The sequence below is a fragment of the Genypterus blacodes genome, unplaced genomic scaffold, assembly GCF_046128005.1.
Source record: "Genypterus blacodes isolate CSIRO-AG114 ecotype Tasmania unplaced genomic scaffold, CSIRO-AGI_Gbla_v1 ptg000090l_1, whole genome shotgun sequence".
Lineage (NCBI taxonomy): Eukaryota > Metazoa > Chordata > Actinopteri > Ophidiiformes > Ophidiidae > Genypterus > Genypterus blacodes.
In genome coordinates, this window is record NW_027466895.1 from 1,651,417 (window position 1) to 1,678,475 (window position 27,059).

Genomic DNA, 27,059 nt, shown 5'->3' on the forward strand with positions numbered 1-27,059 from the left:
AGTCCGAAAAGAAAAAAAGAAACAATCACGTTATACGTCAAGACATCAAGATTCCAACACGAGGGTTACGGCACTGAACAGACGCGTCATGTTCATTTTAAAGGAAAGTTATGTTTGGCTTTAAAAGACCAGCTGTAGACATTTCAGACAGAGGGGACAGATGGTTTCAAAGCCGCCTATGTCCCCAAGGTACATGAATGGCAGAAGCATCTTCAAAACCTCAGTAAGTCTGCCTTTAACTTCTCCTACAGCAAATCCGTCCTTGATTCCTTGCTTCCTTCCTTCCTTTCTGCCTCCTTTCCCTCCTGGATACCAATCAGAGTGTGGAAAACTATAGTTACCGTGGTGACTTCGAGGGACAATATATACCGGGCTCTATGTGTGTGTGTATGTGCGCGTGGCACCCTTTGATCAAAGACAAGGGTCAAAACACACATACACGTACACACAGCCAACACTGGCACTCTGCCTTTCAGCTCGACACAGTGGATGTGGCTTGTGGCCTTATTACACACTGTACGGACATGGTCATCATTAAGCACATGAAAGACACACACACACATCTCTGGCATGCTCGGTATCTGTGGCCACAAAGGGCAGCATAATTAGGAGATAGAAACCTCAGTGGGTGTATGTGAACCGATGGCGTAATTAAGGTATGCCTCAAATAATAGAAAACCTAGCTGAGAGAAGAAAACCCCCAAAATAGTCCAAGAAAGACAAGAAAAGCTGTGAAAAGTGGACAGCAAAGGAGAAGGAACGAAAGGACGGATGAAAAGAGAGCAGAGAGGGGAGTGCTGGGTCAGCTCTCACATTGCTGTGGGTGCTTTAGTGATCTTGCATCACGTTTTGGCCCTCAACTTAACATTTGATGCATTAGAAACCTCTTAACCGTCTTAAGGTGGTCGGTTTTGATGGAACCTCTGATGTGAGAGGTTGCAGTCTTTGCGAGAAACCGGGAGCCAACACAGCCGGACACAGTGTCTGTATGTACACATTTTGCCAGACAGAGAATGTTTGTTTTACAATCACAACACGCCTGAAACTGAGGAACGACTGAGGAAGAAGAAGGGTGTGGAATCAAAAGTTGGTGCCGCCCGTCTGCTCCTTTTCTGTGTGGAGTCTCCATCCATCCTTCACCCAAGCAGTCACAGGAAAGAGCCAGTGGAGAGATAAAGAAGAAGATGAAGAGTGGTTGATGAAAGAGATGGAGGGATAGAAAGAGGTGGAGAAGGAGAAAGACGGTTGATAAAATGAGTTGCTCTCTCATCGTGTGAGTTCCTTCGCTGTCTCCTATCTGTCATTGTACCCTTGCACTTGCCTTCACTCACTGAAGAGAGTGTCCCTGCTGTGTGTGTGTGTGTGTGTGTGTGTGTGTGTGTGTGTGTGTGTGTGTGTGTGTGTGTGTGTGTGTGTTTGTGTGTGTGTGTGTGTGCGTGTGTGCGTGTGTGTCTGTGCGATAAACCATGAATGATAATCGATTTTGGCCGGGCAGACGCATACAGACACACACAGTTAAGACAGCTGTATATCACACAGAGGAGTCTGGATACAAGGGCACACACACACACACACACACACACACACACACACACACACACACACACACACACACACACACACACACACACACACACACAATCTTTCTCTCATTCACCCACTCTCTCTGCACGTCTGTTCTCCGTCTCTCCTCACACTCAAATGCACGACTACACCATCCCAATTATAACTTTCTTTACCGACTTTGTCTGCAAGTTGACTTAGTAGTGCATTACTTTTGTCCATCTTGTGCCTGTGTGTGTGCACTTATGTGTGTGTCGGTGGTAATGACTGGAAAGAACCGACGTATGTTCTGATGAAACCATTTAGATTGGCTGAGCTGTGAGCCCTGTGTGTCCGTGTCTATCAGTGTGTGTGTGTGTGTGTGTGTGTGTGTGTGAGCTGGCCTCTCATTAACTTCCAACCCAGTGTTGTGATGTAAAACCCCTGCTGAGTCTGGTGTGTTGACCGACTCTCGCATCATTAGCGTTCCTTTTTCTCGACCGACAGCTGGCTGAGAGAAAAAGTACGACTTCACCTGTGGATCCTCATTTCTTCTAAAGCTTTAAACATTCAGGGTTTGTAGCGATTATGTTTCCACACTTGTTATGTTACAACGGCAGACCCACGGCAAATTTATTGCAATAGATTATCGTCATAGAGCAATTCACGAGTTACGGCACTTTTTGTAGAAGGAGCCACGCCCACTCAACTTTGGCAACGGGTTGTGGCAAAACGATAAAGAATATCCAACTCCAAAGTTAGAGCAGGCAGACAGACAGACAGACAGACAGACAGACAGACAGACAGACCGACGGACAGATGCACTCCCAGATCATTGCTCAAATTGGCTCTGCCTTATTCGCATGACCGCTTTAATCCCGTTATGATTGGATTATTGCAGTGCATGTAAACACAGCTAATTACTTCTTCGCCTGATAATCAACCAAAACTATGAAGCACTGCTAGTCACCATGGCAACACGTGCATCTTCTTTCCAAAGGATGCACAGAGCCGTCTTGTAGGGCGTAGTGTCCTAATGCCTTGCCAGAGGGTGATGTCACAGGGCTGAGCAGACAGCAGTATATACGTCTCCAGGGAAGACAACTTGTGCCTGGACACAATGACATACACATATAGATATGCTACATTCACTGTCTCTCTCTCACACGCACACACACAAACCCAGACTGTCTGCATGTTTGCATGCACTACTACTAGGGATTCAGAAATACACACAAACACAAACACACACATCTGTCCTTCAGTCTGTGTCCCTGTGTGAGGACAAACTGATCCTAGGACACGGGGGAGAAGCAAACAGTGCAAACGAATAGTAGAAGGAGGGTGAAATGAATGAAATATACATGGAAGGACAGGAAAAAGGGTAAAGGAGGAAATAAATTGGAAAGAAAAGATCAAGAGAGGAGAGGAGGAAAGAGAGCATCGTTGATTGCCTTTAATCAGTCTCTAATGCACATTTATTGGATTGCTGCCCCTTAAAGTAGCATGATATTATACGGTTACATAATCCATTAACGTCCCTTTGAATGGCAGCGTTAGTATCTGCCATAAACATCCAATCCAAAAATTAACACCTGCATTTATAATGAAGTTTAATCCCATTTAAATATTAGCGCGCGAAGCTAACCTTTTCCCATGTGCAGCAGTAATGATTTCTAATGGTGGCTGAGCTAAACCCCAGCAGGAGAGCATTACCTGCAATAAAACTGCATTAGCCACTCTCATTAAAATTCATCAATATATTAGCATGATAAGCTAACGTAACGGCATTCCCTACAGATGCCCTTGGCGAATCCTCAACCCCCCTCCTCCCCCCTGTGCCCCGCCCAACCACCACACCCCCGCCTCCTCCCTCCATCGCTCTCTCCATCTTTTTATCAGCCTCATTACTCAGCCCCGCCGGCTGCTTGAGCTCACGGAGTCATCGGCATTCACCTGCGCTTTTCAATCATTATCGGAGCCGGGTCGCAATCCTAACTTCTAATTACTGATCCATGCTTTCATCCCTCCCTTCGCCCCTCCACCTCTCCATCCATCCCTCAGGCGTGGGCTACAGGCTACTTTATTCACTCTAATCCTTCCCCTCGTTTGCTTTCTATCCCCTCTATCACTCACTTCCCTGTTTATGAGCATATCCATCCCTCATTCCTCTCTTTTCTATCTATCTATCCATCCAGCACTCTATTTATCCGTCCATTTCTCTCTTCCTCCATCCTCCTCCCTTCCACATATATTTGTGGAGGGAACATGTCCCTCTCATCAGTTGTTCATTCACCTCATCACCTCCCTTTCTTCTTCCCCTCACTTGTTTGTTAATTCCTCCTTCATGTATTTGCATATTTATCTTCTCATCTCCCTCTCTCCTGCTCCATTTTCCTGTGATAACTCTTTGCGTCCATACCACACATATGCAGTGTTCTATGTACCCACCTCTCCCTCTCCCTCTCTCTCTCTATGTCTCCGTCCCTCATTCTTTCCCTCCAGGGCATGGCCATTAGTTCTGCTTGCTTGGTGTTCGATGGTGCCTGTCCCCCATGTTAGCCCCCTCAGAGACCCCACTGGAGCCACCATGGAACCTCTGATTCATCAATCTCGGCGCTGCTGGCAGGAAACTGACCCGGGGGGCAAGGTTTCTACCGGCTGCCTGGAGCCAAGATGGCTGACGGGGCAAGAGAGAGGGAAAGAGAGGGAGGTCTGTCTGTGCCCTCTCTTTCCTTTCCCGCCTCGCTCATTTCAGACACAAACCCTTGAGCAGAGTGCTGTTATCTTATGGCCATCTCTTATCCATGGCGTTTGTGTGTATGTGTGTGTGTGTGTGTGTGTGTGTGTGTGTGTGTGTGTGTGTGTGTGTGTGTGTTGGGGGGGGCGTCAAGCCAAAAGCAGATTTCATGGCACTAATCTGATACACTAAAAGCACAGTAAAGGGCACTTGGGTTAATCAGCATTCAACAAATGGATTTTTATGGCTGTATGTAATCCCAACACATGCATGCATGCACACATGCACACAAACACACACACACACACACACACACACACACACAAACACACACACACACACGGGTGTCTTAAATGCGTGTCTTTGGTTTAATTGTAACCAAAGACACGCGGGCAATAACTTATCGGTTTCATACAGCAATCCTGAGTACTGAAAGAAGTGGGGAATACAGGGGGAGAGGAAGAATGATGAAGGAGAGACAGATGAAGAGAAGGGTGGAGGTGCTGGGGCAGGAAATTGCGATTGCGACTGTTAAATGTATAGATTTCTGAGCATGACGCAAACTCTTTGAATACAGATTAGCTTATATGTGAACTACTGTTGTGTGTGTGGGCCGCCTGATTTTGCACCCCTGCTCAGTGTCACCCCAGCCTTCTCTTATCGGCCCCTGACCTCAATTGGGCCGGTTAAGTGCCTTGCTCGAGGGCCACTCCAGAGCGGGACTGTTATCCATTCTCCCGGCAGGTCTGGCCTCTCTCTTGCGCTCTCTCTCGCGCTCTCTCTCTGCGCCTGATCGGGAATATTTTTGGCTGCGGCCACCTTGACTTGCTGCTCCATTCTGACAGCATGTTTGGAGTGGGGGGGTGGGTCTATTTCCTGGAGGTTTGCCTTTCACTGAGCCATGGCTACTAAATGGAAAATACACACACCAACACATAGGATGGATAACACGCACATTCACAGAGTTATGTGTGTGTGTGTGTGTGTTTGCAGCCATGACATCTGAATGCAATCCAACACACTCACACAATTGCTGAAATACACACACACACGCACCCACAATCATCCCTCTCTGTGCACTACTGTTTTGTAAAAAAGGATTGTATGCACTGAGTCATTGATCACACACACACACATACACACACACAAATACATACCTGCACATGCAACACACAGGCAGCTTATTATACACACATTTAAAACACACACAACCGAGCAAAGAAGCTGCAGTGAATTACAAGCTCGCTCTCACTCGCTCGCTTGCGCTCTCGCTCGCGCACTCGCTCGCGCTCTCTCGCTCTCTCGCTCTCTCTGTCTCCCTCCCTCCCTCCGGTTGTCTCTCTACCCTCCCGCGAGGTCGGGACACAACAAATTCTGGGCCGCTGTTCAAAGCTTAGCAGGATTAAGCTGCACGATCTCACTACGCTTTGGACATCAGCTCGACAGAAATGTGTCAGAATAGTTATGAATAGATTAATAATAGATTTTTTTCACCTCTATTTAGCAAGAAGTTCCATTCCGGAAAGTGAGAAAAGACCACAACATAACAAATTTGGTAATACGCGATAACCAAAATGTAAGAAGCTGCCATTTTTGAAAATATCTTGTAGTGTGAGGGCCGCTCTGAATGATGCCTGTCTGTATTACGCAGTGTAGTTACGGTAAAACATCACGGTAAACAAATACTGTATGTGGCCTTATTAGTACAAATCTGAGAAAGAAATATGGTTTCTCCATGTCACTGGGCTTTGAGAGTGTGTGTATGTGTGGCTTCCCTCTCCAAACACCAGCAGCTGCATGTTCTTGTCAGGTCTGCCTGCTGCAGATAGACACAAACCACAGTAACATGCTGTTAGCCACGTAAAAGTGTGTTTAACAGCACTGAGCTCATGTTAGCTCAAGTTAAATAGACTCCTTGGACGACGCAACCATGGATTTCTGTGATTTGCGAGTCTCCCGTGAGTTCTCGGGGTGTTTGGCTTTGAGGCGGTAGCAGCATGTGCTGCCTCTTTCGTCCCACTTTGACTCATCCATTTTTCCTCTGTGGGTCCGTTTGTCATTCTTCTCTTTCTTTGTCTGACTTCCTCTCTCGCTCTCTCGTACATCTTGAAGCTATCAGTGCCTTGGCAGTGGAACAACAGAGAGGCAATGCAGCACGTGGAGAGAACATACCCACAATTCCACCGCCGCATCCAACGCACACATACACACGCACAGGCACAAGCGCACACACGCGCGCACATACACACAAACGCATCTACGATTCCATTCCATTGTGTTAACTAGCTGGCAGAAAGCCTACCTTAGGGTTTCCAAGGCAACTAGTTTGTAAATTTAGCGACATTGTGGAACATTGTGTGCACCATCTCAAACGCTGTCATAACACACATTAGTGCCATATAGACTGTAATGTATGTCTATATGAAAACACATGAATGATGGCGCTTTTAGAGACTCCAGATGGCGCTCTGTGGTGTGTGTGTGTTGGCTTTTATTCCATTGCCGCAGCATCAATACCTTCAGAATGCCCCTGCATACATTTATGGTATATTTCCTTTGAATAATTGATGGATTAAATGGAGAAAAAGAGGCAGGCGAAGGCAATCAGAGCTAACTACAACAAACAACAACTCAAAACAGAAATGGAGAATGTTGGAGAACAAAGGGCAGAATTTCATGGAGAGGAAATGCAGATACAGATGTGTGTGTGTGCGTGTGTGTGTGTGTGTGTGTGTGTGTGTGTGTGTGTGTGTGAGAGAGTGTGTGAGAGAGAGTGTACGTGTGTGTCAGTCAGAGAGAGCCAAGTTCGCAGTATGGTCAGCCAAGAAAAGGAGAGTCCAATGGGATTTGTGTGTGTGTGTGTGTTAAACCTTGGCCTGTCTCCTCTCTTCAAACCAGAGGTTAGTGATGGAATTAGGGAGAGACTCTGTCGGCAAGGGTTTAAACACACACACACACACACACACACACACACACACACACACACACACCTCTCTCTCTCCCTCGTTCTCAATGTACAATGTAGGAACCCAACGCTGGAACTGGAAACAATCTCAAGCTGCACATTTGTAAGTGTGTGTGTTTGTGAGTGTGCGTGCGTGCCCCAAGTCTGGTTGTCTTTCCCCACAATCTCATTTACATCTACAGGCTACTAGAAAACCATGTGTTTGTAGTCAGGAGGATCGTTAGCACTGTTCTAATTGTTTTGTTGTTTATCTTCCTTTTTCCCTCCATGAGCATGAAAGAAAGGAGGAGGAGGAGGAGGATAGAGAGAGAGTGAGAGAGAGGAGAGATGTTGGAGAAAGGGAGGAAAGACGAAAGAGAATGATAGAGAAAGAGAGAGGGGAAAGCGTCACTAATGTTTCCTGCTAAAATATTCAGACTACTGCCGCATGATGCGTCACCCTATCCTACACACAGACACACACACACACACACACGGTCCTGGCCCCCTAACCAAGACCCCCCCCCCTCCCCTCTGAGGAGAACACACACAGGAGCCGCCAGCCATATTTTGCCACACTGAACTTCCTGTTCACACTCTCCTCTGACTCACAATTGGTTAATAATTTAGAAAACAGGAAGAGGAAACGCAGCACGCAGGGCACAGAGATGTCCTGAAGAAGCCATGCACAACGACAAATCCTGACACCCACATCAACATACTGTACGTTCCTCTTTCTCATCCGGAAAGTGTAAGAGCAGGAAGAGCAAGGAAGAGGCGGAAAACTTCAAAATTCAGGAGAGGAAACATACGATGGGATGCCATGATGACTTCCACCTCCTCTTCCTCTTCCTTCCGGCCTTGCCACTCAGCATAGGAAACGTTATTAGCCTGTGGTCAGCTGACGAAAAGATCTAACTCAAGTCTCATTTCCATATGGATAATGAACCAAACTCGCATAAATTAATCCGTGCTGCAGTTTTGACGAGCGCAGGCACGGAAACGTTAACTTATATTTTCCATTCTGTCCAAAATGAGAAGAGACGCTGCTGTACCACATTACTATTCTCCTCACACACACACACACAGTCTCAGGAGTAATCCCACTCACCACAGTGTTCTGAGGATTCTGATTGGACGCGGCAAATTGCTTTGGTGCAGTATTGATTTTTATGGATGTTTCCAACACACACCAGTTTTTAGGAAGGACAGTGATGTAGACATTACAAGCAGACAGGAGAAGGACTCATATTTGACATTAACATTTACACTGGAATAAATACAGATGGGCAACAACAAGGGCAAAGGAATCAGAGTGCAGCATCTTTCTGTCTCTGTCCACCGTCAACACACACACACACACACACACACACACACACACACACACACACATATAAAATACATCTTGGGAGAGAGGAAAGCTGGACATCATATTCTGTTCTTCTCTAGATGAATAAGTACATACACGCACACATGTACAGACACAGACGCACACACACTCCTACACACACTGTCCATTGCAGCTGTGACTGTGTCCCACCGGAGACGGTCTGTGTCCAATCCTCTCGTTCTATCTGGGTCAGCTCATAGAGTCCGTACACACACACTGCCCTCTCTCTCTCTCTCTCTCTCTCTCTCTCTCTCTCTCTCTCTCTCTCTCTCTCTCTCTCTTTTTCTGTGTATGTGTGTAATCAGTGACACAGCACACCCGCATTTTGAAGAGAGTTCCATCTATCCAGTCGCCACAGGTTCATGCTGGATTTTTTTGAGGAAAGGAAAGGCAAAATACGTTATTGTAAAGATTTAGAAGTGGAATTCAACTTGAAATTCACTGGCGTCGGCCCATTTCAGTTACATTTCAGGGGCTCTGCCTGGGTTGGCACGTGGGTTACATCATAACTTTGGCAGCTGCACTTCCTGAAATTGTTTTCCAAAGCGCGACCAGGTCTGGTGATTGCAGAACAGCGCTGCTGTTTAAAAGTTTCATTCTAAAAAAGGAAATCCAGAATAATTTTTAAAAAAATTCAAACCTCCTCATCCAAGATCCCTGCTGGCCTGAGAAATGAAAGCATTATGACATCATCGTGGACTTATGAGTCATATGAGGTGATTTGTTTATAAGATTTTGCCCAAAAACTTCATCAATGTCGTCTGGTTTTCTTCTTTTTGAGATATAGACACACTCCGCTTTTGCTCTATGTGGAGAACAGAGTGAAGTCAAGGTGGTTGAACAACTCACAACACACAATCCCAACCACGCCTACAAGTCACACACAATGTATGTGTCATGTGCATGTCTGTGTGTGTGTGTGTGTGTGTCCTCTTCCTGACGTCCATGTACGTGTTGAAATTTTTAATCTCCACTCTTGCTGTTGCTCATGTAGTTATGCACCCTCATACGTGTGTGTGTGTGTTTGTGTGCCACTATGTCCCTGCAAACTGAGAATCAATTTGTTTAGAATGACAGTGATTGGTGAGTGTGTGTGTGTGTGTGTGTGTGTGTGTATTTTTCCCGTCTGTAAAGTTGTACATAATACGTGTGCAAGTATATTAAGATCACAATAAACATGTCAACATGTGACAATGTGTGTGTGAGATGACCGTTTCAGTCTGTACCCATGTGTCCCTGTGTGTGTGATGCATTTCGCTCTGTGATTCACTTCTGGTTGTGCACTCTCTTGCTCTCTCTCTCTTTTTCCCCTGTGTGTGTGTGTGTGTGTGTGTGTGTGTGTGTGTGTGTGTGTGTGTGTGTGTGTGTGTGTGTGTGTGTGTGTGTGTGTCAGCGTCTGTGTTTTGGCTCCAGACAGAGAGAGGGGTTCAAAGGTGAGGGACCAAGGAAGCACAATCATAGAGATGAATGGCCAAGCCAACTGGCAGCTAAACACACACACACATACAGAGAGACAGAAATGGAGACAGAGAGAGTGAGAGAGTGAGAGAGAGAGGTCTACATTAGCAGATCTAAATGTGGCTTCTTATTTCAGTTCAGAGCCCTAAGGAGACTATGTAATGTATGTGTGTGTATGTGTGTATGTGTGTGTGTGTGTGTGTGTGTGTGTGTGTGTGTGTGTGTGTGTGTGTGTGTGTGTGTGTGTGTGTGCGTGAGTGTGTGGTCATCAAGTGGCAAATCCAGCCCAGTCAATCAGGAGTGTGACACAATGTTACAAAGAGCTTTATATTGTATCAACTTTCACGTGACCATTCAAATGTGGCGACAAGTTTTTGAGTGAGTAATGATATTATAATCATATCAAATCATATCTCGGCTAAAGCTCAACACGTGAAATCCTCAGACATGGTTTGGAACCCATGATTAAACCATCTTCACCCCCTCTATAATTTCTGCTGAGTGGCCCTTGAGCCACGTACTTCCCTATCAGCCAAGACAAGTTGATACCTCGGCGATCTGTTCGGGTTTGAAAGCTGCAGAATAAACGTACATAATGTCACGCTGTCATAATATGGATCCGTTTGAAAAGGGATGGCGGGTTGTGACGGGAGAATATTGCAATTAGGCGATGGATTCCCACCAGAGGGCTGTGTGATTACTGCCCAACAGCCGTCACCGGCAAAGTCACAGGAGAGAGCGAGCGGACACGGCTGGTTGGCGAGCAGCCTAGACAGATGGACTATGACACCAGGCTTGGGCAACAACATGACTTACAGGGCCAGCAAACACACTCACACACACACACACACACACACAAACGTTAGTACACACAAACGCACATACACACTGTGTGGAGATGGACGACTGTAACAGCGGTGTTTCTGCGCCGAAGGAGCAGGTAAATGGAAGTGTAGAAATGTAAATGATTTTCAGGACATTTACATCACAACTTCACAACTAGTTCACTGCCTTCATCTTCATACATGTTGGAGCAGAACATATAGCATGTGAAAGCTCCTCTACTTGGCGGTTTAAGTTTGGTCATAGACAAATACTAAATATCCACAAAATGCAAAAATCTAAATGAGTTCAAATGCAAATCAATAAGTTTTTTAAAATTGCAGCAGTGTATCACACAGCAGTGTAGACACACACACACACAGTAACAAGGCTGGAAGGTTTCCCCTATAGACCCCTTAATGAAAACAAAGGAAATGTGTATTTAATGTCTTTTAAGCTTAATTTGAACCCGTGTATTATTTACTCAGGGAAGCTCCAATGCAGTAATATCCACTGGACCAACGTGTGTGAGATTAAGGACTGATTCGTTTTTTTCTGGAAATACACTCATTTGTGTTCTGCGACCCGAAACCTATAATGTAGATAATGGAAATGTCAGTTTGTGTTGTGTTTGTTTTTGTTGAGTCTGCAAGAAACCAGGCAATGTCCTTTTTTTCTAATCACACTTAAATTCGATTAAGATTCGTTCAATCATTTGAAAATGCAGATTATCTCACTGTTGCTTCCTTTATGCCCTGTTTTACTCACACTTGCTTTAAAATTGGCTGCAGTGAAACATTTTAATGCTGCTGCTGAACCTCGGCCAGGTTTCTCTCTCTCTCTCTCTCTCTCTCTCTCTCTCTCTCTCTCTCTCTCTCTCTCTCTCTCTCTCTCTCTCTCAAATTAGGTTTTAATCTCAATGAGACCACCCGGAATACATAAAGGTTGATGATGATGATGATGATGATGACAGATGCTGCAGCATTTTGCTACATGTGAGCTCCAGCACTCAAGCGTATCCACTTGTGTGTCCTAATGAAGATCCACTGAATTACGCTTCTCCAAAGGACGAGTCAAGCGCTTCAGTGAGGAAGTGGAGAGAATGGCGGCCGTCACATAATGGCACTTATAGGAAAGCATACGCAGCAGCATTATCATTCTGTGCAACCTGTTACAATAAAGGACGAGCAGCTGCCACTGGATAATTAAAATTACATGTAATTATCCCAATGAAGTGGTCTGACTGCACACAAACACACACACGCGGAAGCTGTGAGATTTTGGGCCTTTTTCCTCATCTCTTCTTCTCTCCTCCTCTCTCTCCCTCCATCTCTCTGTCTTTTTCACTCGTTAAAATGTCATCTTAACACCGAAGAGACTCACGGTCATTCTCTCCCTCTTTCTCTTTCTCTTTCTCCCTCTCTCTTTGTGTCAGTCGCTCACCTTCTTTCTCCAAACATGGTAAACAGAACAGAGCCGAATGTGTGTGTGTGTGATGTGTGTATGGCTCAGTAGCCACTGAGTGGATGATAAACATCTCTCTCTCTCTCTCGCTCTCTCTCTGTCTCTCTCTGTCTCTCTCTGTCTCTCCCTCTCTCTCTCTCTCTCTGCCTACTGTGGCACTCACTCTTCTTCTTCACAGCCCATCTGTCTCTCTTGTGACTACAACCTCAAACTTAAGTGTTGAAGCCACCGAGGGCGATCGTTTTTCATAAAAATAACAATTTCTAAAATCTGCCGCACACAAACACTCGACAACAGACAAAATGTGACAGGCAGACAAATGCAGACGTAGACCGTTCTTTGCTCCATGAAAATGGAAAATGGAATCAGCAGACACTAACAACAGAAAAACATGACCACAAATACAACTAAATAAAGAAAACAATATATGTCACTTAATGTTCATTTATTAAGCATATTTTGATTAAAACCATTCAGCATAATTTCTGTTAAAATTTACTAAACACAAGTGACATAAAGTGCCGTGCGCTTTATGTAGCAACAGAAATGACACTAATTACAACACCTGTATTGTGTAATGTCACATTATGGTGTGTATAAAGTCTGGAACTAAAGAAGTGGGTTTCTTGTATTGTATTATAGTATAAAAGTAAAATAGTTACTATGATTAATACCATTTTTTTCTTTTTTCTTTCATCTCTCATGGGATGATGCTGCATTCCACACTGTGTATGTGTGTTTGTGGATGTGTGCGTGTGGGCCTGTGTGTGCCTGTGTGTGTTTGTGTGTAAAAGGGCTTCTGTGCACATGTATGCATGCATTTGCTGCATGCTCTCAGTATGTATAATATGGCACACACACACACGCACACACACACATCCCAGTCTCTGCGAATGCGAGGCTACTAAGCTCCATCACCAAGGAAACCAGCTTGTTGCCAGGTAGCAACAGAGTGAGAGAGAGGGGGAGAGAGAGAGAGAGAGAGAGAGAGAGAGAGAGAGAGAGAGAGAGCAGAAAATTAGTTAGAAAGAACAAAATTAGATGGAAGTGAGTGAGATAGCATGTCAGTAAAAGAGAGGACATATCTCTATTTTTAGGGATACACTGATTACCAAGATAAGAGTCAGCTTTTTTTAGCAGAAAGAAAGAAAGGCAGACAGACATACAGACAGACAGACAGACAGACAGACAGGAAAACAGACAGAAAAACCGACAGACGGACAGACAGACAGAGAAGTAGGGTATGATAGAACCATGTCTTTTCTCCTCATGGCCAGAGGCTGTAGAATGTCATGTGTTCCAGAGTATGTGTGTGTGTCCCTGCGAGTGTGTATGTGTTCATAATAACATGTGACCTCAGGGTCACAGCAGATTAGAATTAGATTAGAATTCAACGCGATACACCACACAAGTTTACATCACAGCTGTGGACCAATGGCAATGTTGTTTCAACACTACCAATCTGTCCGTCCTCGGCTTTGATTAGGCGCTGATGAGATAGCAGTTTGTGTGTGTGAGTGTGTATATTCGTCATGACTTAAGAATGTACACACTGTCAGATCAGATCATCTGTGCGTCACGTATTTCCCCTTGAAAGCCTCAGCCATCTGATATGACAAAGTTAAAACCGTCAAACGCAGCCGATCAGCCCCCCGAGCATTCAAATCATGACACAGCGGATTCAGACTTTTAATATGACACAGCATGTTTACTCTGCAGCAGAGCACAGAGAGATGAGGGTGGGGGTCGGGTGGGGGGGCTCACCAGCGAAATCAAGATGCCATTTTAATTAGATCAGGGAGCAGACGGGTAAGGAGCTGAGAAAGGACAGATAAGAAGCCAAGAGGACGAGGAGGAGCAAGAGGAGGAGGAGGAGGAGAAGCAGGAGAAGGAGGAGGAGGAGCAGGAGGAAGAGAGAGGAGCAGGAGTATGAGGAGGAGACTTTAATGTGCATCCGGTCCTGCATATGTAATGAGTATACAGGTAGCATTCCCTTCCATTGCTAGCCCGGCGATTATCATCACTGCATTACTGTAATAAAACCAAACAATCCCAGCAGGTTTGGATGTGTGACCGGAAGTTGATAAAGAGTGAACAAAGGAGTCTGATCCTCCTCTATAATGGGAGGGGCAACTGGAAGGAGACCACGGCACAGACCCAGAATATGTTGAAAGAAACACATTGCCTTTACTGTTCCACAGATGCCTCATCTGCAAATAGCTTGAATGGCCTCTAGGGGGCACATGGGTGTGGCCGACGGGATTTGTTTTATTCAGGAAGGTTTATCACTGGTTAGTTTACCAAATTCCGTATCCCTTATGGCCTTTAACACATCATGTTTTCCTTTAAAGCCTGAATGTTTCAATATAACTTTAACAGTTAATACAAAAAACGCACAAAAAGGTGAATGTAAACTTATTTTCTAACAGCTTATGTGGTCTTATGTGAGTGGGGAAGTTTTTCATTTCGAAAAGTAATTTAGATGTGTTTTATAATTTTTTTTTACAATCCAATCTCTTTGAAAACAGACACATAAATACATTTTTATGACGATAATTTGATTCACTCTGACAGGCAGAAGAATAGGGAGGAAATAGGAAAAAGGCAGGTAAATGTCTCATTTTTTTTACAGCACCTATAAATATGATTTACCCTAATTATCGAGTTTAGGTGTCCATAAACAGGCTTGCACAGACACACATACACACACACACACACACACACACACAGGCCAACACCAGAATCATAAACAGTCAATCGGTGTCTGTCTCTTTGGTGTCCAACCATTAAATTGAGAGAGAGAGAAAGAGTGAGAGAGAGGGGGACAGTGCAAAGGTTGCTAGGCAGCGGCGGTTAACTATAGCTGCAGGCCACAGGCTGTAGTTAACCACTTCTTTCCTCCTCCTCTCTTCATCATCATCTGAAATCATAACCATGACACATCATCATTCTATTCCATCCATCCATCCCTCCGTTCATCCCTCCATCTTTCCTGTCCCTGTGTTTTTCCACCCTTAACCCCGCCCCCTAACACTAACAAGGTCGTAAATAAGGTGAGGAGAAGAGTTAGAGAGGTGAACAGTGAGGAAGAGCATAATACCTAAGAGGAGTGAAAACGAGAGATGGAGAAGAAGTCTCAACATACTGTGCAGGCATTGGTATCCCTCGAGTTGCCTGGCAACCCAAATGTTTGGCTTTAAGCTCACAGAAGTGAAACAATCTGTACCCTCTAAATAATTAAATCCATTATGTACACTAAACTGTATTTAAAGGACGTTCTTGTATGCAGATTATATTTGTTTGTGTTAACGAGCACCATATGGACTTTTGTTTACATTGTTTTTGTTTGCCATATGCTTGCAAGTTATCACTTTGAAAGAGTGAGGAAGAGGGACGGGTGTGATAGGCGTGATGGCCTTCTCCAGTCGATTCATACATGTCTACTTCTTCATCCTCTGCTACAGACACCCCTCACCCAAACACACATTAATGTCCTTGTTGAGCTGACTCAGTGAGAGCAATAGCAAAGGCTGATCACTAACATGTGGAGCTGTGCTGCATGACCTCCTGAACCACTGTGCACATGTCCACATGAATAGATGTGTGTGTGTGTGTGTGTGTGCGTGTGTGTGTGTGTGTGTTCGTGTGTGTGTGTGTGTGTGCAGCACAAGTTTACAGCTAATTAGAGTCAGATAGCATCTCCTTTTGCAAACAAAATTGGTCATATTTCCACTAAATGAAGCGCATTAAAGTAGCATCAATAGCAAAATGTTTGTTTATTGAAAAATGGTTGAACATCTCTGATCAAATGTGGTGACGGAAAATTACAAGATGGAACGAATTTTTCAGCTTGTCACATTGATCTTCTCTTTATCGACCTCTTCTGAACATTTTTACGCTATGCTACGCAAAAACGATGCATGTGGAAATCTTTACAACGGCAAGAACAGAGGGGCAAGACGATGTTTTCAGCCCCCGCAAACATCCGCCGCGGCGAGCTCGCTCCGTTTTGGCGCTCGCTGTTTTTTGCTTTCATTTATTTTCCACCGAGCAAATGAATGCAAGTCTGTGTGAACTTCCTGCTTTGAAGTGAAACGTGTGGGCACTTTAAAGCCTTTTAGATGAAGTGAAATATATTATTCACAGCAGCCAATGAGTGTGGGTGTGCTTGTGTGGTGTGTGTTTGCTATCCCATAGGTGCTTCCTCTAGTACACTCACACAAAAGTGGGCACGCACACACACACACAGACCTAAGCCATCTATCTTCATGAGCGCATTAACGTTTAGGTCTTTCACCACAAAAACTGCATTATCCATAAGGCCTCACACTTTTTGACATGTAAGTACCATAAAGTTTTACCATGACAACTTTAACTTTATGTGTAAAGTTTATGATGATTTCCTTCACACAACCATTAGCCGTCAAAACACACTGCAGATTCCAATAAATGATTTGGGCAAATGTGTAATTGTGAATCCTCTGACTAACTTTGTGACCCGAGCTCATTTCCCACTGTCAGAAAGTGTTTTTTTTGCACTTGTGTCACTTGGTCAGCGTGTCGAGATGACACCATTAATAATGTAGACTCCTATTAAAATTGCAGCACTTGCAAATTGCAGCTCGCACCCTTTCATGCCACGATTTCAATATAAAAATGAATTAATGATTCAATCCAGAGTGTCGGGACTTCAAATGCAACTCAAACTTTTCGAAGAATTCCTACATTTGCCTTTTAAAATATTGTAACGTATGAAAATGACCACAACAAGTTGGGTTTGGGTTTATTTTTCTCCAGTTTCACATTTTCTCTCTGTTCACTTCCATATATCTAGCACTCTTTTGCCCTTCTCATTCTAGTTGTTTATCTCCTATATTGTCACTTTTGCATCCCTATATCACTCTTTTGCCTCCCCATCTTTTCAGCGGTCTCTCTCAATCCCTCCTCCCTTTAACTCTCTCTCTCTCTCTCTCTCTCTCTGTTTCTCTCTCTCTCTCCACCTCTGTGTCTAATACCCTGTCACTCTCTCCATCCATTATTCATGGCGCAGTCACAGCCGGCATTAAAGGACCGCGCAATATCGCTACGGCAACAACGCAGCAGAAGCAGCCGCATTGGATCATGGGAAACTGGGTCACCTCCCAGGAGCAGGAGGGTGTGTGTGTGTTCGGGGGGGGGGCAGCAGAGGGAGGTCGCTGTCAAACACGCGCACACACACAAGCACGGACGCACGCACACGCACACACACATAGACGCACCTGATATTTGTCCTACAAAGCAGGAGGACAGAAAAGGAAAAGGTAATGAGTGAGAAAGAGAGAGAGAGAGAAGACAGGCAGGTAGATATAATAATAATAGGTTTGGTCAATGATCCAGATGCAGTAGCTGGCACAAAAACTGCATAGTTTATGTGAGCTGTTTGGTTGGACACACACACACACACACACACACACACACACACACACACACACACACACACACACACACACACACTGTCCTACACCCTCAGACAGGACACACTGTTCCACACAAATGGCATGTTCACACTGAGCAACATTAAACATGAGCAAACCAGAGTAAAGAACTGGCAAAGAACGGCTTAAAACTTTTGACACACTGACGAGAGTGATTGCAAAAGCATGGTTAACTGATGCTCATCTCTTGACGTAAATTAGCTTGAAGCTTCCATGAAGGTCTTGACTAATCTGAACCTCTTTGCCTGCGTCTCCTTTGTGCTGCATATAGATTGAATGAAAGAGAGATCAATAAAGGATAAGGATGGCTTCACCTGGACCTCAGTGATACATTTAGAATGTCAAGCGTCCCTTATGTGTCAAACCTTTGGCGTGTCTTTATCCACGTCGGTCACATGTTGCCATCAAGAAAGAAAATGAAAACATCTGTTTCTGTGGGAACCTAGCCTTTTGTGCTCAAAACACACAAGCACACGTGCAGGTACACACACACACACACACACAATTCTCTGCATCATAGTGACATGCCATATTAACAACCAGAGTTTCAATCCATTGTGTACACATATGAAAACGATTCCCCTTCACTGTGTCTGTGTGTGTGTGTGTATGAGAGAGAGAGAGAGAGAGAGAGAGAGAGAGAGAGAGAGAGAGAGAGAGAGAGGGGGACCGAGCGAGAGAGTGCGGCTGCCAAATCTCAGACCAGATGGCTAAATGTCAGTGAATAACACACCAACATGACTGCTCGCTCTCCCAGCAGAGGCCGTGCGCACTGGAACACGGCGCCACCTATTAATTCAGTCACAGTGCATCAGCTCAGACGAGGCGGCGAATCACCAGCGCTCGAATGGTTAAAGTGGCGCGGCAACATGTACCCATCGATCGATCCATTATGCAGCTGGTGCTCAGTTTGTTTTAACTCCTCTGCTGATGTCACTGCAGGCTTTTATGGCTGCTCAAATATTAGCCTGCAGTGATAGAGATAGTGACACGCGCACACACACGCACACACACACACACACACACACACACACACAAAGCACACACACACACAGGGTACACTTTACACCTGTTAGCCACTTTAATGAGCCCAGAGGTCTGCTGCACACTTCCATTACAGCTGTTGCTATGACACTGTGTTTGCTGTATACGAGCCCTTGTGTGTGTGTGTGTGTGTGTGTGTGTGTGTGTGTGTGTGTGTGTGTGTGTGTGTGTGCGTGCGTGCATGTCTGTGTGACTGCTGCGAGGATGCAAGTAGAGTGTTGATCCTCCACCCTTCTGTATAGAAGCTCCAACCTCATAATCATTTACTATAAGCTACACGGCTCATGATGACGTTGCTAGTGTGAGAGAAGAGGAAGACGACGTCAGCTTCATGTTTATGTGAATGTATGTAAAGCAGAGTACGGTCATGGGAAATGAGCAGAGATTAAGGTTAAAAAGTACGTCTATGTGTGTGAGTTTGAGAACAAAATGAGGACGATACATGCATACTACATCTTTAAACAAATATGTCACACACAAATAAAATAAAATAATCACTTTTCTGCATTGCCACTGAACATTATTTTTGGATGTAAATCACTTGCTGCCCAATATTCCCATATGACGCAAGCAATCAGGCTGTGATCGATGAAAAGGAGACATTAGAAGTAGACAGTAGACATCAGTATTTCAGCATTCAGTGTGTTATATATATGCACAGGCTCCTCTGACCCACTGTGTTATTCCTGGACCCATTCACTCTATTCCCACTCGGGACTTCCTTTCTGTTTTGGCCCTGACCAGTTTAAGATGTGACTGGGCAGGATTGCTGCCTTGAAGCACCATCACAAATGGAATGAAAGCGTATTAGCAAACCATGACGAGAATGTCTCTGGACTGAAATGGGGACATCGAGAGTGACACGTCTCCCCGCTGTGAGGAAACTTTGAGGTTTTCAGTGATGGACAGACTGCGTCGCTCTGCTCGTTCTCGCCGCATGCTCTGTGGGAGCTTTTATGTGGGTCGACATGAGGCAGAGGTGGACCACTTTTAGTTTGGTAAAAATAACCTGCTCTATCTCTCTCATCTCTCTCAAAGTCTTCTTTCCCACTGGAACATCTGGATCTTCACACAAACCACCCAAACTCACCTAGGCGATGCTTGTCTCTCTCAAACAGGGAGTGTGGGTAAATCGCACTTGACAAACCGGAGCGTCAAGTGTTAGGGGAACATGGTCTGATTTAACATAAACGTGTAAAAAGTGCTCTGGTATGCAGGTTTGGAGTGAAGAGGGGGCGTAGGATGGGAGGATTTCCAGGGAGCGGCTGGGGCAGCATGGGATAAATGCCTGGGACGACATTCTCACAAAACCCTAAAAATACTGCTAAGTTGTTTTTAGTGTAGACTGGAAGACAAACACACAGATACACAGACTTCCACTTTCTCCCCTTTCCTATGTTGTAAGAAGGAGGGGGGAGAGGGATGAGGTGGGGGGCGGCGGGGGTCTGGTGTGGAAATCTCCCTGCCTTTATCGCCAAAACGCACTAGTAAAAAGCAGAGGAGGAGGAGAGAGGCAAGAGGAAATGGTGTTGTAATGAATGTGGTGCCACAGCTGCCATCAGTTAGCCTTTATCCTTCTCTTTTATTAGAGGTGGAGAAGAAGAGGGGAGGAAGACATGCAGGGGGCAAGAGAGAGAGAGGGAGAGGCAGAGAGGAACACACAGACACACACACGTAAGCATTGTCAGTCAGCGCAATGATTATCGAAAGATGTCATCGAGAGAGTTGTTGCTGGTAAACAGCAGAGTCGATTAACTAATTCCAAAGGGAGAGGAGGGGGGAGAGAGGAAGAGAGGGAGAGATAAAAGCTTTGGTTTCAGTACTCGCCTTTTAACGTGCATTAGATAGTGTTGAGTTTTAAGGCGGAAATGAAAAAAGGAGAACAAATGAAGAATTAAAAGGGCTGACGTGATTATTCCAACAACTTTGTTTTATCGTTTCCTGTCAAATGTGCACCACAATCCATTATCCCCTCCTAAGTATCATAATATTCCCATTACTAACTAATACTAATCAATTTATTCACCTCAATCCTGGTAATGGAAACGGTCAATTTGCTAAATTGGCCATTATGCTGCTACTTACCAAAGAAACAAAAACTTTTACAAAGTACATTCATTTTAAATGAATTTTGACTAAGTATAAGCCTCCGCAGAGAAAAATAGTCCCATTCCCATTAGATAGAACTGTGGAATGCGACATAGCGTGTGGGACAGCGTTTGCCATGTTGACGCTGATGTTTTTCACTTTGACGACCTGTTGCATCTTGTTGCCGGGTAGAGAAGAAAAGAAGGAAATGCTAGTTTGTATCTAGACGACCTATTCAGTGATCATTATCAAGAAACAAAAGAAGAAAGCAACGATTAACCAATCAGAATTGTACATTCCAGAGAGCTATCTGGTAATTAAAGATAATATTTCAAATTTCTAAGTAATTATTCCCCTGATTACTGCACAGTGTGAAAACGCACTACTGAAAGATTACAAGAAATAAGTCAGTCTGAGTCTGATAAAAGACAGTAAATCATATTCCTTTGTGTGTTCAAATACACACTTTGCATGCATATACACACACACACACACACACACACACACAGACTCACACATGTCCTCATTATCCATGTTTGGTTTTGATAATCAAATTCCACTGCAGCTATTCACACACCCACACCCGCAACACGGTGCACACAAGCCCATACACACACACAGAGACATACACGCACACACACACCTGCGTCCTTCTCCAGATGCGGAAACATTCCATTGTGTCTATTCAGAGGTGCAAAGAAAAACACACACACACACACACACACACATACACCACATCAAGAAGAAACAGACCCACGTTGTTTAGATAAGCGAATGCACCGATAGATGCTGATCGTTCCTCTCCGTCTATAAATAGTCGCTCCTAGCAACCGGCAGAGCAGAATTCAAAGGAACAACACGTTAACTTGATCCTCTGGGGTCCAAGCGACGAAGACTGGAGGGGAGAGAGACACGCTGAGAGGCAGGGGACGAGGGGACAAACACTGGGCAATAAATCAGTAATGCACAAGTTATTGATATTAAATTGGACTAAAAAGAATCACTGATGCCAACACAATCTACTCTGATATCTGTTGGCACGGTGACACGTTATTGATCAAGGAACGGTGTTGAGAGAACTCATCACCCGTCATCGCTGCCAAATAAGACTCCTCTTATTGTGTGGTGATACAGAGAGAGAGAGAGAGAGATAGGGGAAGAGAGAGATAGATAGAGATGTAGCACACCTCTCTCTCTCTTTCTATGTGTGTGTGGTGGGGTGTCTGTGTGTGTGTGTGTAAAAAGGTCCATTACCTTCTTGGAGGTGATTCATTGACTTAAAGCCACTTGTTTCACGTCGCTCCACACGCCGAGTACAGAGCTTACAGGTTAATTTATCTAATACTGAGTGCACTTGTCACCAAATGATGATACGCGCAACCACACACACTCACAGACTCACACAGAAACACAAACACAAACACACACACACACACACACACACACACACACAGACATACTCGCATTCAGCTGTGAACAATCATTAATTCAACTACATATTTGCATTCATACATATATTCTCACAGCCGGAATTTCCATCCTCTCTCTCATTATTGCTCAGGGCTTTGCTGTCTGTGTGTGTGTGTGTGTGTGTGTGTGTGTGTGTGTGTGTGTGTGTGTGTGTGTGTGTGTGTCTGTGTGTGTTGGTAGGTATGAGATCGTGTCTATCCATCAATCAGGTGTTTAATAAGGTGTATTGATTAGCTAATTGGTTGGTTATGACAAGATTAGTCTGTCAATCTTGAAAATATCCATATTGATCTGATTAGAACGGGGCAGGTATTGAGGAGGAAAGGAGAGAAAGAAACAGACAGAGTGGGAAAAGAGGAGTAGAGCTGCATTCAAACTCGACTTGTCATGTATCTACAAAGACTTTTGGGTGCAACACACAATTCCCTCCCTGAGAGATGCCCCGCTCTCACACTTTGGTTCCTACCCCTCCTTCCCCTGCAACCAAGGACAGATGAGGAGCATTGCTACGGTTACCATATCCATGACAACCTCTCCCGCCGCTATTATTGGGCATGTCGTCAAGGAGATGGAGCGGCACATTATGGGATGGAGACGGAAATAGACAATCTTGCACTGGGCGCGATAAAACAGATCTCTGGTGTTACATAAGAAAGCTTGAGCATATCTCACCAAAGGGAGCCATGTTGATGATTAGTAATCCATACTATAAGGTGTGGAGGGGGGGGGGCATTTGATGCAGCTCAAGAGATCAAGTGATGAAAACTAGCAGAAAATATATAAAATGTAAACACAAGGGGCAGACAGAAATAGGCCAAATGATCTATCAAATGTATAGCCGCCCGTCACAGAACTCTAACAATATGAGATAAGAGCGATGCCTCGTAGAGTTTATTACTGGTTACATCTTCAAAAGGCCTTATGAACGGTTCCATTTTCAGTCGTAGCGCCCTTGAGCAAAACACTAAAACCGCCACGCAGGAAAACCTCAAGTGCACTTAGAGCCTCTCAGCAGAGTCTGACAATGGGAAGTGACACAGATTCTAGTGGTCTCGGGTTTAATTAATGGCCTGAATTAAAGCCTGAACGTCTCAACAGGCTAAACTGACTAAGTGGCTGTATATCCCAAACACAATATAAATGCACTTAAAGACGCGCTCGCTGGCTGATTCGTTGATACGCCGCAGGCTGTGATTTGACCACAGCGACTCGTATGTTCCAGTCACCGGTGTTAAGGGGGAACTTTAGAGGAAAATCCATTCAAATATAATGAGCGTTTTCTACACTGTGCCGCGCTGACGGTTCACCGAGCGTTAATCGGCCGGAATCGTTGCTTTTCTCTTCAAATCAAACAGATACTTACAGTAGCTCAGCCATGTATTTAAGCCCCTGATCCATCTGGATGCTGCTTCCTGTCTGTCAGAAGGTGATAAAAGTAATGGACCACAGCTGCATGTGGTGGTGGTTTTGTGCGTTTTGTGTGTCTGCGTGTGTTCCAAACATTTCCAAAGCCCACTGAAAAGGACATTGACTCACAAATAAGTCCTTTTGAAGGCTAAGGGTGTGTTATTTCCTTAGATTTCAGTGGAGTAGACTAGATCTCCACGCAAGCAGCCATACCACGTAAATTCAACGCAAATGTCAGCGAGACAAAATCTAGAATTAGTAAGCGACGGGTTTGCCCCTCATATAGTTTCCACGGTTCAAATTGCTCCCACAGCTGCAAAATACACAACAAAACACAGATTATGCTGAAAGAAGCCTGCCTAAGGTAGGAGCTTTTTTCCTGTCAGAATGAGGCACAAACTGCTTTGTTGGGGCCGCATTTCATTTTCTACTTCAGTAATGCTGTCCGCAGGATGTTTGCATCGCAGCAAACACTGAATGTGAAACTTAAAGTCCTGGACAAAGTGTTTATTATCAGTGTTTGTTCCAAGTCTAATTTGAAACATATACAGAGCATGTGACAGCAAAACTCTGGGGAAATCTAATACATGTGTACAAATTAGCAATTATAGACCACATGACATGAATGTGACGACACACCCGCTCAATATCGTTCACCATCATGTTTACAGAAAGGAGGATGGAAAAGAGGAAAAGGAGCGACAGGTGTAATCTGGTCTCAGAAGGATTAACGCCCTCACCCTCATCCACCGGGAGACATCTGCAAGCTACACACACACACACACACACACACACACACACACACACACACACACACACACATACACACACACACACACAGCCCTTGGTGAGCAGCCACGTTTGCGTAATTAAATAAAAGGTTTGGCGAGGATGAAGCGACAGACATCCTTCTTTAGCGAGTCTCTAGTTTACTTTGAGAAATATTGAATTATGGTACATTTACGACATTAAACCAGATGACATTTTGCCAACCGCATAATCAATGTATTTCTCTAATCAAAACAACTCCAGTCAATACGCCACAACGGTTCACGATTACTCAATCAAAAGCGACTCTTTATTTCTTGGCCAAATATGTTGTTGCCCCGGTGGAAAATGATTCTCTCCCTCAGTTACATGCTGCAGCTTGTGACCAGCATCCATCAAAACAACCACATGCCTCCATTTTCTTCCAATCCCAGTGGAACATCATCATCAACAATTCGACGACAGAAGAAAAAGCATGTTCCTTCATTCTCCTTCCTTTCCTCCTGCTTTCCATCAGTCCTCGGTCCTCGATTCTTTGCTTTCTTTCTAAAGACTCCAAACCGAATTTAATGAACTGACTCAGACAGTCATCCTAGTGGTGATCATGTCATTTACAGCTTTTAATTGTCAGCCTGGACGTCGACATCAGGCCACGCCTATTTGCTTCCAAGCATATTTTACATGTAGAATATCTAGACCAAGCTCTAACGAGTGCCCCTCTAGTTGATTCCTTTCTTTGCTTGTTCCTTTCCTGTTCCTGTTTCCTTCTTTCCCTCTCCCTTCCTGTCATTGACTCCCATTAGGCAATTATGATGACCCACCACATTCAATATCCAACACTCCTGGCAGTGACGGCGGAATACTTCTCAGGAATTTAATCCGATAAACCTGTAACACACAACTGCACATACAATTGTTCATCACAGGTGTCCAAGCAGCCAGCGCGGTTGCCAGGTACCGGAGCAAACACACTCCACCAGCCAGACAGCAAGCAGCGAAGCCTTCCAGCTGTTAGTACTCACCAGGTTGGAGTTGGTGGCGTTCGAGTCGTCCTCGGGGAAGGGGATGTAGACGGCTAAGGCCACACAGTTTGCGAAGATGGTCATCAGGATGATGATCTCAAACGGTCTGGGAGGTGGGTTAAGGAATGTATGGACCAGAACAGAGACCAGGACCTGCTTCAGAATACAGACTGTGAACTGTTGGAGTTGACTTGATCGTTTGACATTTTAAGGCTTTTCAAAAGTAATCAAAGTAATTTTCATTTTCAGGGATGGAATGTCACCTGAGAGATTTGCAGCTATAAATTTTGAAGTCATTATACAAGTAAAGACATACTGTGCTTACATAATTGCGCTCTGACACACACACACACACACACACACACACACACACACACACACACACACACACACACACACACACACCGAAAGCAGTTAAGTTTGTCTCTTTATTCACAATAACACACTGAATCACTGTTTGTTTGTATGTGTTTATGTGTGTCGGCAAGAGAGAGAGAGAGAGAGAGAGAGAGAGAGAGAAAGAGAGAGAGAGAGAGAGAGCGAGAGAGAGAGAGAGAGAGAGAGAGAGAGAGAGGAGAGGGAGAGGAAGAGGGAGAGGGAGAGAGAGGGAAGGAGGGAGAGAGAGCATGTCCTAATATGGGTGCAGTGAGGAGCGGGCCTGTCGCGTGGAAGACAGGATGTGGACAGAGAGAGAAAAAAGAGAGAGAGAGTTTTTATTTGGAACGGTCCTTGAGAGGCGAGTGACCTCATTATTTTTGGCTTCTGAGAGAGAGAGAGGGAGAGAGAGAGAGAGAGAGAGAGAGAGAGAGAGAGAGAGAGAGAGAGAGAGAGTGCAGCAAGTGAGGTGGGGGAGCATCTGAAGGAGAGATAGAGGAGGTCTGGTTTTCATCACCACAATTACTAACTGCCACCGCTGTCACCTCCCTCCACCTCTTTACCCACTCTCTCTCTCTCTCTCTCTCTCTCTCTCTCTCTCTCTCTCTCTCTCTCTCTCTCTCTCTCTCTCTCTCTCTCTCTCTCTCCCTGTTGATTCCTCCTTACTTGTATTCCTTCCTTCCTTCCTTCCATCCTTTTCGTCTAGACCCCAGACTTTGTACAATTTAAAAAAGCGCTCATAAGTTACGCTGCACGAAAACCCACAAGATAAACACTGAGCAAACTTGTAACCAAACAATGATTTACAGCAGCAGAACTCTATTCATCAGTCCAGTTTGTGACCAGGGGCCAACTTTCACTTCTTGAAAGGAGCAGAAGTCGGTATACACCCTCAGTTGCACTCTTATGCAGGTTTCATGCTATTTCGCATTCAAGCATTTACTATGTTTACAATCTCATAAGTGGATATAATTCAATTATCATTATCAAATCATTCTTCAACAGTACTGAGGCTGATTTGTCACTCTAGTATAGTTACTTGCAAATAATC

General features: G+C 44.7%; 1 protein-coding gene across 1 annotated transcript in view; it reads right to left on the minus strand.

The window, feature by feature from the left end:
• Positions 1-27,059, minus strand: part of LOC143007513 (voltage-dependent L-type calcium channel subunit alpha-1C-like) — an 84,125-nt gene that overhangs the window by 25,262 nt on the left and 31,804 nt on the right. Inside the window, exon 3 of the mRNA XM_076158892.1 lies at positions 25,634-25,739. Coding sequence (XP_076015007.1) covers positions 25,634-25,739 — 106 coding nt within the window. The remainder of the gene's footprint in view (positions 1-25,633; positions 25,740-27,059) is intronic.